The following is a 16561-nucleotide window of genomic DNA, read 5'->3' as shown; positions in this document are numbered from 1 at the left end:
AATCTCCGTCTCCCAGGTTCAAGCGATTCTCCGGGCTCAACCCCCGGGTAGCTGGGATTACAGGCGCCTGCCACCACGCCCGGCTTATTTTTGTTTCACCATGTTGGCCAGGCTGGTCCTGAACTCCTGACCTCAGGTGATTTGCCCGCCTCAGCCTCCCAAACTGCTGGGATTACTGGCGTGAGCCACCGTGCCCGACCAGAACTGACTGTCTTAATAACTTCATCTTTATTTTTTTCCCATTCTAAATCAGTGCAATACCATAACCATCTATTAAACACCTGCTATGGTGGGAAGGAAGAGAATGCCATATACCTCATGGGATACTGAGTTAATGAAAACTCCTTTTCCCTGAAGGGGGTTTTAGTCTTATTTGAATGTATGCAGAAGTTATCTCAATCAGGGAAAAAGCACAGAACATTGTGACTTTTTTGCTCAAAGCTCTCTGAAAGTTTCCCATCTCACTCAGAGCAAAAGCCAAAGTCCTGATAATCTAGAAGCTGCTACATCATGTGGCCCCCTCTGGTCTCACCTACTATTCACCCCCTAGCTCAGTCCCCTCCAGTCACATGGTCTCCATATTGTGTCTTCTCAATAAGGCTTTATCTGACCACTCTACTGAAAATCATAACCCTCTTCCACTTCACACGCCATCTCCCTATTCCCAGGGTTTTTCCCCCCATAGCATTTTGGACAATCTAACGTGCTATCTACTTTACTCATTCATTTTGTTTATCATCTCTCTTCCCCCCCAAAATGTAGGCTCCACTAATATGGACCTTCTGTTGTGTTTGTTCTCTGCTGTATTCTCAACACCCAAATCTGACATGGAATTATTATTGTAGGAATGAATGAATGAACCATTAGTTATGTTTACGCAATGACCTATCTGCTCACAGCATTACTTTGAAATCCATTTTTCAAATTTCTGAATCACACTGGCATCACAAATTTAAACACATCTTAAGATTTTTTCGCTTGGCATTGATTAATGATGACTAAATTCTCATTGGTCTAGAGTTCTCTTCATTACTTTTTCCCGAGAAGACTTACTGTGACCATTATCTAAAAATGTAATTGTTTTGAGACCCTGGTCTAAAATTTAGCAAATAATTGTTTGTATTGTCCCAAGCACTTCAATATGATTTACAAAAATATATTACTTATGTTGCCACAATGAAAAATAGCAGTTGATTATAAAACATGACTGGAAATAACTACAGTAATTAAGGTAGAAGACCTGAGAATGCTCTTAAGAAAGGGTTCTACTTCTAAATTATTGTAAAACATTAACAAACTGAGGCTGGGTGCAGTGGTACACACCTATAATCCCAGCACCTTTGGAGGCCGAGGCAGGTAGATGGCTTGAGTCCAACAGTTTGAGACGAGCCTGCGCAACATTGTGAGACACTGTCTCTACAAAAAATACAAAACAATTAGCTGGGCATGGTGACTCACATCTGTAGTCCCAGCTACTCAGGAGGCTGAGGCAGGAGGATCACTTGAGCCTGGGAAGTCAAGGCTGCAATGAGCCGAGATCACACCACTGCACTCCAGCCTGGGCAAGAGAGCGAGACCCTGTCTCAAAAAAAAACAAAAATAATTGACAAACTGAGATCTTCTGTTGTTGAGATCACTAGATCATTAACCGTAGTTAGTTTTCATTTATTTGTTCGTTTGTTTGAGATGGAGTCTTGTTCTGTCACCCAGGCTGGAGTGCAGTATTGCGATCTTGGCTCTCTGCAGCCTCTGCCCTCTGGGCTCAAGTCATCCTCCCACCTCAGCCTTTTTTTTTTTTTTTTTTTGAGACAGAATGAGACTCTCGCCCAGGCTGGAATGTAATGGAGTGATCTCGGCTCACTGCAACCTCCGCCTCCCAGGTTCAAGAGATTCTCCTGCCTCAGCCTCCCAAGTAGCTGGGATTACAGGCACGCACCACCACATCCAGCTAATTTTTTTATTTTTAGTTGAGACAGGGCTTCACCATGTTGGCCAGGCTGGTCTTGAACTCCTGACCTCAAGTTATCTACCCGTCTTGGCCTCCCAAAATGCTGGGATTACAGGCGTGAGCCACCATTAGTTTTTAATGCCAACATTAATTAAGATCTGGTATGACTTTTAAAAATTATCTATGGAGGCCAGGCGCCCTGGCTCACGCCTGTAATCCCAGCACTTTAGAAGGCTGAGGCGGGTGGATCACGAGGTCAGAGGCTCGAGACCAGCCTGACCAACATGGTGAAACCCCATCTCTACTAAAGACACGAAAAATTAGCCAGGCATGGTGGCACACATCTGTAATCCCAGCTACTTGGGAGGCTGAGGCAGGAGAATCACTTGAACCCAGGAGGTGGTGGTTGCAGTGAGCCAAGATCATGTCACTGCACTCCAGTCTGGGCAACAGGGCGAGACTCTGTCTCAAAAAAATAATAATAATAAATAAAAATAAAAAATAAAAAATAAAAAATTATCTATGGAGCCAACAATTCAAAAGCTATTTATAATTGGTTTGGAGCACATTATATTTTTTCTTTTTTTTTTTCTCTCTTTCTAATGGTCGATTTTCCTTCCTATATTTTCTTGAGATTTGGAGCTTAAAGAATCTAAGCACACCAACCTTAGCAAAAAGAAAGCCAGTTTGTGATTTAAAGGACAAAAAAAAAAAATGGTCGTGCGTGCCAAAGAGATAATCTGCAAGATAATAGTATCTCCAGCTCAACAAAAGAAGTCATGTACAAGATTAAACTCATCCTGTTTCCATCCAGTAACCTCACACAAGGTCAACTTCAAAATATCCCCTAAAACCATCTACAAAGTAGCAATCAGTGAGGCTTATCAACAGGGCCCATCCTTCTTACAATATAAACCTCTTTCAATTTCAAAAATTGATGACTAAGAACTCTTCAATAGTGGCATTTGATTCCACATTACTCTGCAGTATGCAAGAGAAAAACAAAGACCCATGATTCTGAACCTTCTATTATAGACCCACGCCAAACTGCAACAAAACATTCTTAAGGAAATTGCTACTATTATTGTACACATATTGTTATTGTTCCCATAAATGTAAATAGTTTATCATTTTCAATTCTAAATTTAAAGACAGAAACACAGCAGTTAAATATTACATTTAAAGTAGGCTTTTTCTCCTTAAAATGTTGGAAAACAGTAAAGATATATAACCAAAAGAACAACTAAAAGTCACCCAGAAGTTAGAGATCAATTCCTCAAAAAAAATCCTTTTTAAATATTCTATTTACAAATGTGCAAAGTTGGCATAAAAACTGCAAACAGAATAAAATAAATATAATAAGAGAGAACTTTTAAAAGAAACTTTAAGCAGTCCTCAAGAATAGAAAATTAAATGCACTCAAATTTAACATATATCTCTGTCTAATGCAGTTAAGTTTTTTATATTTTCTGGTTTTCAGAAAGGATTTAATGTTTTCATTTTCAGAAAGTAGAAACAACAAATTTTAAAAGACTATACAATGAAGGTTTATATATTAGCTCATAACTTCCCAGTTTTTCGTTTTGTTTTGTTTTGTTTTGAGACAGAGTCTTGCTCTGTCGCCCAAGCTGGAGTGAAGTGGCACGATCTCAGCTCAATGCAACCTCCACCTCCTGGGTTCAAGCGATTCTCGTGCCTCAGTCTCCCGAGCAGCTGGGATTACAGGCGCATGCCAGCAGGCCCAGCTAATTCTGTATTTTTAATAGAGATGGGGTTTCACCATGTTGGTCAGGCTGGTCTCAAACTCCTGGCCTTGTATGATCCATCCGCCTTGGCTTCCCTAAGTGCTGGGATTACAGGCATGAGCCACTGTGCCTGGAACCAGATTTTCTTACTAAACACTTCTATGCCCATGGGGTCATTTAGTCCTCAAGTTGGAAATATAGAAGAGGGGTTCTTCACCCTGGCTGCATCTCTAAGGGAAGAGGGATTCACATGCTGAAGCCAGGCTCCACTTCCAAGGAGTGATTTAACTCTCCCGGAGTGGCGTCCAGGCAGCAGAAGTTTTATAAATCACCCAGGTGATTCTGACATACAGTCTGTATTGAAAGTCACTGGTTCCCACCCACCTCTTCTCAGAGAAGACCTCAGGAAGATATCCAGGCTCTGCTCAAACATTTCCAATGTTGAGACCCAATACCTCATTAGAAAAATCTAATAGGCAATACACTATGTTACAGAATGGTCATTATTTCAAATATGAATGGTCATTTTCACAGAGCATGGTAACCCATCACTTTCCCTAACAACTACAACAGAGTTCGCAGATCTTGGCACTTGTCCTCTTCTTAAAAATCACATTCCCCAGTCTCCACGTGACTGGCTCCTTGTCATCATTCAGGTCTGGGCTCAAGTCTCACCTCCTGGGGAAGACTGCCTGATCACGCTTTCCCCAGCCAGTCTGTCTCTTCCCTTATGGCACCTCTCACAACTGAAATATGTGTGGATGTTCATTCGTTGACTCTCTTCCCAGTCTGAAACATAAGCTCCACCCAGGCAGCTCCATCGGGTCTGTCTTGTTTAACGCTGTGTCTCCAGCAAGTGGAACCATGCCCGACACAGTAGCCACTCAATACAAATTTTTGAATGAATAAATGAAACAGATGAAGAGGTAATGGGCAATCTAAAGCAAAAAGAAAGTATCAGAGTGGTATATAATGTAAATACAGTCATCCCTCAGTCTTGGTGAGGGTGTGGGTGTTCCAGGACCCCTGTAGATATCAAAATCCACAGATGCTCAAGTCCTTGAGATAAAATAGTGTAATATTTGCATGTAACCTACACATATCCTCCAGTATACATTAAATCATCTCTAGATTACTTATAATACCTAATACGATGTAAATGCCATGTAAATAGCTGTTATACTGAATTATTCAGGGAACAATGACCAACAAAAGCCTGCATACGTTTAGTACAGATGAAATTTTTTTCCAAATATTTTCAATCCAAGGTTCGTTGAATCCAAGGATGCAGAATCCAAGGATGCTGAACCCACAGATTCTGGGGACTGACTAGTTGACAATGCAGATTATAAAATGTTGGACTAAGCAGGCCAGTGCGATGGCTCATGCCTGTAATCCCAGCACTTTGGGAGGCCGAGGCGAGCAGATCACCTGAGGTCAGGAGTTCGCAACCAGCCTGACCAACATGGAGAAACCCTGTCTCTGTTAAAAATACAAAATTAGCCACGCGTGGTTGTAATCCCAGCATGCCTGTAATCCCAGCTACTCGGGAGCCTGAGACAGAAGAACCACTTGAAACTGGGAGGTGGAGGTTGCAGTGAGCTGAGATCGTGCCATTGCACTCCAGCCTGGGCAACGAGAGCAAAACACGGTCTATAAAAAATATACACACACACACACACACACACACACACACACACACAGGGCTAAGCGTAAATGACAAAATATAAAATCATGTGCATGTACATGTGCCCACATGTGTCTGAAAAGGAAGAATCTGGAGGCTGTAGACCTCCCTCAGTGCAACCATGTAGCTTCAAAATGTATAGTTGCACTGAAAGCTCTCCAAATTTAGAGATACCCTCATCTTAAAGCTTATATTACCCATTAGTTTTCTTCTGAAAATAAAGCAAAAACATAAATCAAAATAAAGTTTTGAGACATTCTGAAAACATTCCAAATGTTTACAGTCATCAAATAGTGTGAAACGCCAAACATTAAAGCAGAAAACTTTAACCAAGTCAGAAACACTGTGCTCTGGTGATGGGGAAAGGAGTATAAAAAATATAAACTTAGGAAATTATGTGGAATACCTGGAATGATAAAATCAAAGAAATCTGAATAAGAAGGAACCTTACAGATCATTCTAGATATACCCTTCCCAAGGATAACCCCCCACAGAGTATTCTCAGCAAGTGGCTCACTAGCTTCTCCCTTTTGGTGACAGGGAATTCATTACTTCCTAAGAAGTCTGCCTCATTCCATTACTTTACAACTATACTTGTCAGAAACTGACTTATTTTGATGCAAAATCTGGCTCCCAGTGACTCACAGGGCCTTGTTCTCCTCTCTGAAGCCAAGTACAAATGCGTCAATGAAAACAAACCTAACATATCAGTTCTACAACATAATAGGTGAGATCAGAAAATATGAATCCAGAAGAAAAGTGAGTGTGGACCAAGTGTTCAAAGACAAAGGGAACTATGAAGTGGTTAAAATATATATAGAGAGAGAAGATCAGGCACAGTAGTTCACACCTACAATCCCAACACTTTGGGAGGCTGAGGTGGGAGAATCACTTGAGCCCAGAAGTTCGAGACCAGCCTGAGCAACATAGCAAAACCTCATCTCTGCAAATAATAATTTCTAAAAATTAGTTGGGCCACCTGAGCCTCCAGTAAAAACAAAATCAGGTGAAAAAAAAAAAATAGCCTGTATGATGGTGTGCACCCATGGTCCCAGCTACTCTGGAGGCTGAGGTGGGAGGATCACTTGAACCTGTGAGGTCGAGGCCACAGTGAGCCGTAATCGCACCACTGCACTTCAGCCAAGGTGACAGAATGAGACTCCATCTCAAAATTATATATGTATATATATATATAGAGAGAGAGAGAGGGACATAGCACAAGTGCTAAACTAAGGTGGATTATCTTGGCTAGAACTGAGTGACCAGAGTGGAAAAAGAAAGGAGAAAAAATACGTAAAACAGACGATGGAAGATCCCTGAAGCCTAGGTGAAAATTACTGCAACTAGGCAAAACTATTCGGTACTTTGGAAAAATATTGAATGAATTTGAAATGTAAAGGATAGGTAGTAAATAAGCAGAACAGATAGCTCTAAAACATAGCCATCTCAGAGATTTAGAGCTGGTAAAAAAAAAAATCAGAGATTATGTATTGCAACACCTTAATTTTATAGACATAATTAAATCCCAAGAGGAAAAGGTATCAATTTCCATTTTCATATTCCCCTCCATTGTAATAAGAACACCTTCACTGAACATTTTCCTCTTTTGTACCCCTTTCTCCCCACCTCCTGCACAGCATGCTGAATCTGAGATGTTGTATAAGATCCTAACTATTTCAAAACTCAGCTTTCAGAGGGCAAAGAAGGGATAACGTAATAAAGCCCAACTGCCTGAATCATCCTGGCTTGCTACCAAGACCCAGAATGGACAGGATGTGGTCACACTGCAGGACTGGCTCTTGCTGGCCATGGAAACCAGCCAGGTATTCTGCTGATACATGTATCTCCATCAGCAGCCAACAAGACAAGGAATCAAAATCACTGCTAATTCACCCACAAAACTGTCCATCTTTTCCCCTGGTATCATTGCATGGGTCTGCTATAGGGCAACCAAATTCCATCAGTTTCTTTTACACAAACCTACACCTTTTTCTCTTTCACTTACCATCCATGCTACCCTCAGAGTACCATGTGCACCACCTTCCCACATCCCCAGGGTCACCCAAACTCTAAGCTTCTCTGGTTTTCTTCCCTAATCGGTCTCATTTTCTTCGCCCTTCACCAGTGCTTTAAAAATGCAGGCGTGTTTCAGAAATACCTGCCTTTTGAAAGGACTTACTACTAAACTTCAAACACCAGGCTGCAAGATCCTGTTTTTATAAAAACAAAGGAAGAAAACAGCAAAAAAAGAAAAGAAAAGAAAAAAAAAAAAAAAACCACACACACAAAAACCCTGACTATATGTTTAAAGACATTTAAAACAAGTACAGAAGAATACTCAGCAAAGTGTTAACAACAGAGACAGAACTGTGGGAGAAGAAGGGAAAACTATTAATTTATATATGCTTTTCTCTAGCTTGGAGTACTGCAATAAAAACTGTCATGATTACACAGTTGTAATTCTTAAAAAGCAAACTCTTGAAATGAAAAATGGAAAAGGCTGGGTGCAATGGCTCATGCCTGTAATCCCAGCACTTTGGGAGGCCAAGGAGGGAGAATCGCTTGAGGCCAGGAGTTCAAGATCAGCCTGGTCAACATATCGAGACTCCCCTACCTCCCACACCCCTCACCAAAAGAGGAAAACAAAAACACTTAAATTAAAAATGCTAACGCATCTTCAGTAAAGATTAAATAAGATTAATAAAGATTAGTCAGTGAGCAGTGAGAACTGTTGCTCCCAGCCCCCATAACCCTAAAGGGTGAGTAGAGACTGCCTTCTTAGACCTCACTGTCCCCAGTCAGCTGCTTTGCCCATTGTTTGTTTTCATTTTTCCTAATTCAGAAAGCAATCAAACTAACTGGTGAAAACATTATTAAATTGTTTATATACCATACTCTAGAAACTAGGCTTCTATAAAATAACAACCAATTGTACAAATTAATTTTTTTTTATTAAATTGAAAGTTAGCCTGTAATCCTAGCACTTTGGGAGGCCAAGACAGGCGGATTGTTTTAGCTCAAGAGTTCTAGACCAACCTGGCCCACATGGCAAAACCCCGTGTCTACAAAAAAAAATACAAAAATTAGTCAGGCGTGGCGGTGTGTGCCTGTAGTCCCAGCTACTTGGTGGCTGAGGCACGAGGACTGCTTGAGCCCAGGAGGTCAAGGCTGCAGTAAGCCACAATCACACCACTGCACTCCAGCCTGGGTGACAAAATGAGACCCCATCTCAAGAAAAAAAAAAGAAAGTTGAGTATCTGAATCTATCATGCAATGTGTGCTTCCCCAGCAAAGAAAACATGAATTAAAAGGACTTATGTGGCTGGGCACAGTGGCTCACGCCTGTAATCCCAACACTTTACGAGGGCAAGGCAGGCAGATCACTCGAGCTCAGGAATTTGAGACCAGCCTGGGCAACATGGTGAAATCCTCTGTCTGCTAAAAGTACAAAAATTAGGCTGGTCGCAGTGGCTCATGCCTATAATCCCAGCACTTTCGGAGGACGAGGTGGGTAGATCATGAGGTCAGAAGATCGAGACCACTCTGGCCAACAAGGTGAAACCCTGTCTCTACTAAAAAAAATACAAAAACTAGCCAGGCGTGGTGGTGGCTGAGGCAGGAGAGTCACTTGAACCCGGGAGGCAGAGGTTGCAGTGAGCCGAGATTGTGCCACTGTGCTCCAGCCTAGGAAACAGAGCGAGACTGTCTCGGGAAAAAAAAAAATTATTCAGGCATGGTGGCAGGCACCTATAGTCTCAGCTACTCACTCAGGAGGCTGAGGCAGGAGAATCACTTGAACCTGAAAGGTGGAGGTTGCAGTGAGCTGAGATAAGGCCACTGCACTTCAGCCTGAGTGATAGAGCAAGATTCCATCTCAAAAAAAAAAAAAATTATCCAAGCATGGTGGTATGCTCCTGTAGTCCCAGTTACTTGGGAGGCTGAGGCAGGAGAATCGCTTGAACTCAGGAGGCGAAGGTTGCAGTGAGCTGAGATCATGCCATTGCACTCCAGCCAGGGAAACAGAGACTCAGTCTCAAAAAAAAAAAAAAAAAAATTTGGCATGGTGGCATGGGTCTGTAGTCCCAGCTCCTTGGGAGGCTGAGGTGGGAGGATCACTTGAGCCAGGATGGTTGAGGTTGCAGTGAGCTGTGACAGCACCACCACACTCCAGCATGGGTGACAGAGAGAGACCCTGTGTCAAAAACAACAAAAGCTCATGTAACTTGAGCATCAGTTTCACCCTCTAAAACTGCTCTGCCCCATAATACCTTCCTTTGTAAATAGAACCACCTCCTATCCAGCCTGAGAAGATTCTCAACTCTACTGTCTTCCTCACTTTCCACATATAGTAACATCCAATGCCTGTTCCACACTACCTCCCAAATAGCTCTTAGATGTGCCCCCTCCTCACGATCCCTACTGCCACTGCCTATCCCACTGCACAGCCTCAATCTACCCATTATGACCATCACCATAACCTTCTATATTGCGTTTGTAGACTAGGCAGAGATGTTTCACACTCTAAGGTAGTACGATGCAGTGAAAAAAAAGTGGGCTTCTTCCAAGTTTCATCACTTGGTCTTGCGGACCTGGGAAGAGACCTAAACCTCTCTAAGACCCAGTTTCCTCTTCTGTATAATGCAAGCAACACTTACCTTGTATAAGGATTGCTGCATGAATTAGAGGCAAGGCTTGTAAAGAACCTAGTTCTAAATGGAGCCTTGTACATAAGTCAATGCTTTATTATTTTTATTATCTTCTTATCAGTAAAAATGAGTAATAAGCCCTCTGAATTGTTTTGAAGACTGGTAAAATTAAACACAGTGACTGTTTCATTTATTTTCAATGGCTCCACTTCCCCAAGACAAAGACAAAATGTGGCCATGGCCCTTTCCCAATTGCATCTCCTGCCACTTGACTTTACATGCATTCTCCTTTAGCATAATGAATTATTTAATACTAAGACTATGAAGCCCTTCATGCCCTCCTCTCCTCAAAGCCATAATTACAGGTGGAATCTTATGTGTGGGCAAGTCCTTTATGTATATTTCAACATGCAAGTAATTAATTACCTTATTTTCAAATTTGGAAAGCAATATCCATGAGTACAAGTATATTTAAGGGGATGATAGGGGAAAATATTTGCAAGCAAAAAGTTCTGAAGAAATCTTCAAACCATTGCTGTCATACATACTCACATAAACATGGGGAATGTGATAAAAGATGATAAAGTCTTGCTAAGTTATATGTGAGAAAGAACTTCGCCAGAGACGAAATCTTGATTTGAAATAGAAAGAAGGGGACGGGCACAGTTGCCTGTAATCCCAGCACTTTGAGAGGCTGAGGCAGGTGGATCACCTGAGGTTGGGAGTTCAAGATTAACCTAACCAACGTGGAGAAACCCCGTCTCTACTAAAAATACAAAATTGGCCAGGCATGCTGGCACATGCCTGTAATCCCAGCTACTCAGGAGGCTGAAGCAGGAGAATCACTTGAACCTGGGAGGTGGAAGTCGCAGTGAGCCGATATCACACCATTGCACTCTAGCCTGGGCAACAAAAGTGAAACTCCATCTCAAAAAAAAAAAAAAAAAAAAAAGAAGGGGTAGTGCAAGTTAGAGCAACTAGGTCCAGAAAAAAAGAGATGTGATTGAAAGCGATGATGTTTGTTTGTTGAGGTTGTTTGTAAACAGTTTCCAAAAGCATATCTTAATGTATTTTAGATTTTAAGATTAATTTGATGATAAATGTAAACATTTTTTCTTTAAAAACATCGAGACCATCCTGGCTAACACAGTGAAACCCCATCTCTACTTAAAATACAAAAAATTAGCCGGGCGTGGTGGTGGGTGCCTGCAGTCCCAGCTGCTTGGGAGGCTGAGGCAGGAGAATGGTGTGAACCCGGGAGGTGGAGCTTGCAGTGAGCCGAGATTGTGCCACTGCACTCCAGCCTGGGTGAAAGTGCGAGACTCCATCTCAAAAATAAAATAAAAAAAATAAAAACAATGAGAGAAGTTAAAAATCATAGTTCAGGTCAATTAAGTATTAACTTTCTCTTTATTCATAGATTGGAAAAGAAATCTGGGGTTTTTCTTGCCATATGATTTTGTGATTTAGAACTTAAAGATATAAAAGAAACTAACAATCTTTCTAAGCATCTGAAGGGAAAACAATTCTGCTTAAAGATGAATCTAGGTAATTAAATGGCATTCATCAGGTCACCAACTTAAAGATATAAAAGAAACTAACAATCTTTCTAAGCATCTGGAAGGAAAACAATTCTGCTTAAAGATGAATCTAGGTAATTAAATGGCATTCATCAGGTCACCAATGTGACAAGCTCTAAAACTGTATAAGTACATATTTTTGTGTTGAATGAATTAACTATAACCCTGAAAAAGCATAGAGTTAGCTACAAAAGGAAAAGCTGCCCAATGTCCAGAAAGTGCTTCTTCAGCAGCTGGTAACTATCCTTGGTGTCAGGGTTGACAAAATGAGCAAGAAAATGGGTTGAAGCTCATTAGTGCATAGTTTACGGTATCCAAGCTGCAAAACTTTTCTAAAGCTGTCTCACAGATACATTTCCTTTTTAAAATGCCACCAGTAATGCTGAATCATTCCTTTCTAAAGGGGCTCTTTTTCAACTTTACAACATTTTAAATTTCAACCATTTTTAAGTTCAAAAAAACTCTTAAGTTTAAGATCTAGGGTATTTTTATATATGTATATTTTTAGTTTTCAGGTTATTTTGGAGCTATGACTCTTCTTCAAACACTATTCTGGCCTGGGTGACAGGCGCACAGTGCTGATTTACGTACATCCCAAACATATAATCAGCCAGGCCTTGAACATAACTGGGTGTGGGTGACCCTCACTCAGGTCACTGAAGAGCAAGTGTTACTTGTGAAATCACAAAACCAGACTCAACTATTCCAGTGGACATACTGCTCTGTCCAGCTGCCCAAAGAATCATGAAAAGGAGAACATTCTGATGATGTCAGAAGTCACCCTTTTTTCAAATCCTTAGTATTTTTCTTTCAAGTGTGTTCTTTTGTGAGCTGAATTACAGTAGTCCATGCAGAGCACTACACAACATCAGGCCTGGTCAAAAAACAATTGAGTTAAGAGAAGAAATAATTAGGAAAAAAATATAATGAATTTCATCTTCTTGATTTTGCACATCTTCAGGCAACACTGCCCACTTGCATTATTGTCACAGCAGTACCTAGCCTGGGAAAGAAGGTAGCAACATTGGTGAGTACTGACTCTGGAAAACAAAATGACCTGCAAAGACTGAGCCATGTTGCTACACTGCAAATTACTAATGTCCAACTTGGACTTAATACAGTAGTTTTCTATTGACATTCCCATAAACTGGTTCAATTATTTTTAAATAAATCATATTTGTTCAAAGATCCCAGAAATAAGCCAGATTTATTTTATGCTTGGCTTTATAGATACAATGCAACATCATTTACTATATACACCTGATAATGAGCAAAACTTCCTTTTGAAAAATCAAAACACTCACAAAATATATTTTTCAAAACTGACTTCTATATAATATTAGTGTTGAAACACCTCAGTTTGCACAATTATTTTGGATTTACTTTTCATACAAGAAATATTACTTGAAATCGATTTAACTAATTTAAGTTATATTTCCAACTAAAGTATATTCCATGTTTAAAGAATAAAAATAATAGGCCTCACTATCAAATAATCAACTATAATAATTATTTTATTACTTAAAATACACTTTTATATAACTGTATAAACCAGTTTTTCAGGAATCTTGAATTTCACTTATGCTAAATGCAACTGAAAATAAATATATGAAAAGAATCATTTAGTAAAAATAATGCTGATAAATTTTTATTAACCTCCTGCTATACAGAACAAAATACACATTAAAATATTTATAGAAAAAATTTTAGCTGGTATTTGCATCATTCTGTATTAAGAAACCGCAGTTACATTATTCCTAAAAAACATATTTTTCACATTTTTCTCATTACTGCTGGTGAAACTAATACAGGTAGTTTTATTAGTATCTGTCACTTCCTATACATCCTAATTTTCTTAGTATTTCTCTAACACTAACCAATATTGACTACTGAACGTTTGACAAAAGTGTGCCTTCTTCTGGTACAAACTGATTCTTTCATAAAATATTTCATGCCCACCGTGTGCTAGCTTTTGTGTTAAAGACTTTGGATGCAAAGCTCATAGTGTAGCAAAGGCAAAACACAATTGCATTAAGGTTTGCTATGCAAGGTAAGTGCAATGACAGAAATATCCCTAGAAGGATTGTTTAAATCAAGCAGGAAAGTCAGTAACATGTACATTTCATTAAATTAAGTCCATCTTTATCAAGAAGGTGATGGCTTACCACTTTCTGGTTTGCACTTCCCTGTCTTGGCAAAGCAGTGTTGATAGGTATAGACAACACCAAAACATCTCTGAGAATTACAGTCATCATCCTGCTTCCTCAATTCACGAGGTTCAGCATCACTGCATTTAAATATGTCAGCCTAATCTAAGTTGGAAAATATAAACAAGTCCAGCTATTGTTAAGACCAGACAGGTACATAGTAAGTAAAACATGAACTAGAAATGTACAGCCTGACACACACAAAAATTAGATTCCTAGCTGGGATTTTTAATCATAGGTGGTACATTTATTTTTTGGTAGACAGGCATCCAAATAAAATAAGACATATCTAAAAGTATAAATGCTTACCATATCACATACTAAATTGGAAGGCAAGTTGATTCATTATGTCATAAATCACATTTTTTTAACCGTAACAGCATAAAATAAGACCCCTCCCAAGAAAAACCAAACTCATAAGAAATAGATTTTTGATATTATATGCCAAACAATAATTAACATTTAAGTGTCAATATGCACCTAAAAATAAGGACTTGACGCATAGAAAAGGAGTGTATATTACATTTAAATTTATAAGTGGCTACTTGCTACCCATAGTGCCTCAAGAATCAGGTAAAACAGACCGAGTTACTTAAACAATATGTATGTTCTTAAGAGTGCTTGATAGGAAATCAAGGCACGTTCATTGTTTTCTCCCATACATCCGACAGGCTTTAAAAGAGGCCAAATACAAAAAAACTGAAGACAGATATTATACATCACCCATTTGTGATAGTCTGGTTTTATAAATATATCATTTCAACCAGAAGAGCCTCATTTGAAATGCAACACTACCCACGTATTTCATATACACCACTCTTTCAGACTATTTGTAGGTGAGTTAAATTTTTTCTAGTCAGGGTGACCTCATAAGACTTGGGCATGGCCCAGCCTCCTCCGAGGTGAAATCAAGGCAATGGGATCACCCAGCAAAGTTGTTTTTCTCCTGCAGCCCAACGACAAGAATGACTAAAGCCAAGCAGAATGAAGATTGCCTAGCCTTTGTCAAATGGGATTGGTGGAGTTCCCTCTCTCACCAAGGAGCGGTTACATCTAGAGGAAAGCTGAGGTACCACACAGTCTACATTCTGAAATTGTGGGTCCTCAGGCACAAACCTCATCACTTCTGTGGACTATGAAATTGTCGCTGAAACCTGGGTTTGAGATAACAGCGGTTTTGAGAAGTTTGATTTATACATTCCAACCCACTTGAATGTCGCCTTAGAGTGCTGAGACTTGAAGACTCACGAATCTCCCTCCCTCGCAGGCCAAACAGCCATTGCCTCCCAAATTCCAGCTTATATATTCATTTCTTTGGCAATTTTTCTCTTGGGGGAGAAAACAATGGACTCTTTCAATCTTCTCTTATCAACAAAGGGCCCTAGAAGAAGAAACAGCCCTTTCAATCACCTCCTTCATGACTTCTTGATCATGATGAGTGGGCCTTGCGGGTGGGGGGAGTGCGGGCCAGGAAGGGGAGAGGTGACAGGCAACTCACCTCTTTGAGCTGCTCCAGCTCCTGTTTGAGGCTGTCGTACTCAGCCTCCAGCTCGTCATACTGCTGTTTGAGGGTCAGCTTCTCCTCCAGCACCACCAGCCCATACTCGGCAGCCTGGATCTTCTCGTGGGTGGTCTCCGTGAGCTCCTTGGTCAGCCTCTCTATTTCAGTCTTATAATGGTCCACCGTCTGCAATACCTCTTCTGCGGCCATAGCCCCGGTGGATGGAAGCAGGAGGGGGTGACGGGGTCGGGGAGATGGATGCAAAGCTGGCGGGGAAAGGGAGAAGGAAATGGGAAGGGAGGGGTGGAAATGGAAAAGAAAGTACGCTGGATGAATGAGCAGCGCGATGCCCCGCCGGCTCTGGTGGCAGCCGCAGCTACACCGCCCGAGAAACTGACGAGAAATGCAACATGGAGAACAGGGCAGAGGGTCAGGAGCCAGGCGGCAAAGGCCGCCGCATGTGTCCTCGGGGCCGGCCCCTGCGTGCTGTCAGCAGCCGTGCGGCATGGCCCGGGCTGCGGCGGCCGGGGGCGGCGAGCAGCGAGGGGCTTCGGATTCTGCTTATTCAGAGACAGCCCGGCCGCCATGTCTCCGGGGCCGCGTCACTGCAGTTTCGCCCTGGGTCTGGCGCGCTCCAGCTCGCTCGCTCGTTCCACCTGCTCCCCCTGGCCCTGCAGCAGCCTGTGCGGAATGATGCAGTCTCCGGGCCGGCTCCCTCCCTTCCCGCGTAGCGGCGGCTCCGAGCAGGGGGCGGGGAGCGGATGGAGTCAGCGCGGGGGGAGGAGGGAAGGACCAGACGGAAACATCCCCAGGCGCCTCCCGCCTGGCGCGCGGGGCCACCGCCCGCTGCACCGCGAGGCGCGCCAAGCGGAGGGGCAGGCGACGGGCCCGGGACTGGGAAGTGGTGGGGCTCGCGCGGCGGGGGAGCCTCCTCCCTGTCCGGCTCGCGGGGGCGAGAGCTCCTCCTAGGGCTTTGTCCCGGTGGCCGTAGAAGACCCTGAGAGCGGCGTGGGCGCCCGGGTTCTTTTGCTACGTAGAGGGCCGAAGCTCAGGAAACTGCCTGGAACGCTTTCTCCCGAGAAAAGCAAACAAAACTATCGCGGTCGCGGCCCGCGCATCCTCCTCGTCCCCTGGGCGCGCAGAAGGCTCTCTGGGCCACCTGCCCCCAAAAGAACGCTGGGTTTCCAAAGCCTTCAAGACACACCCCCAAGGCGCCCTCGTCCGTCGTCCCCCTCTCTCCCTGCCTC

At 42.1% G+C, this 16561-nt stretch overlaps 1 protein-coding gene across 4 annotated transcripts in view; it reads right to left on the bottom strand.

The window, feature by feature from the left end:
* BICD1 (BICD cargo adaptor 1) overlaps positions 1–16049 on the bottom strand; it is a 266606-nt gene extending 250557 nt beyond the window's left edge. For all 4 annotated transcript variants that reach the window (XM_030939518.1, XM_010370979.2, XM_030939519.1 and 1 more), the window contains exon 1: positions 15312–16049. In XM_030939518.1, coding sequence (XP_030795378.1) covers positions 15312–15524 — 213 coding nt within the window. In that variant the 5' untranslated portion in view covers positions 15525–16049. The remainder of the gene's footprint in view (positions 1–15311) is intronic.
* Positions 16050–16561: the final 512 nt, after the last annotated feature.

This window comes from Rhinopithecus roxellana, chromosome 10, assembly GCF_007565055.1.
Source record: "Rhinopithecus roxellana isolate Shanxi Qingling chromosome 10, ASM756505v1, whole genome shotgun sequence".
NCBI classification, from domain to species: domain Eukaryota; kingdom Metazoa; phylum Chordata; class Mammalia; order Primates; family Cercopithecidae; genus Rhinopithecus; species Rhinopithecus roxellana.
The sequence above is the reverse complement of the archived record's forward strand: the minus strand, read 5'-3'. Positions and strand labels throughout refer to the sequence as shown.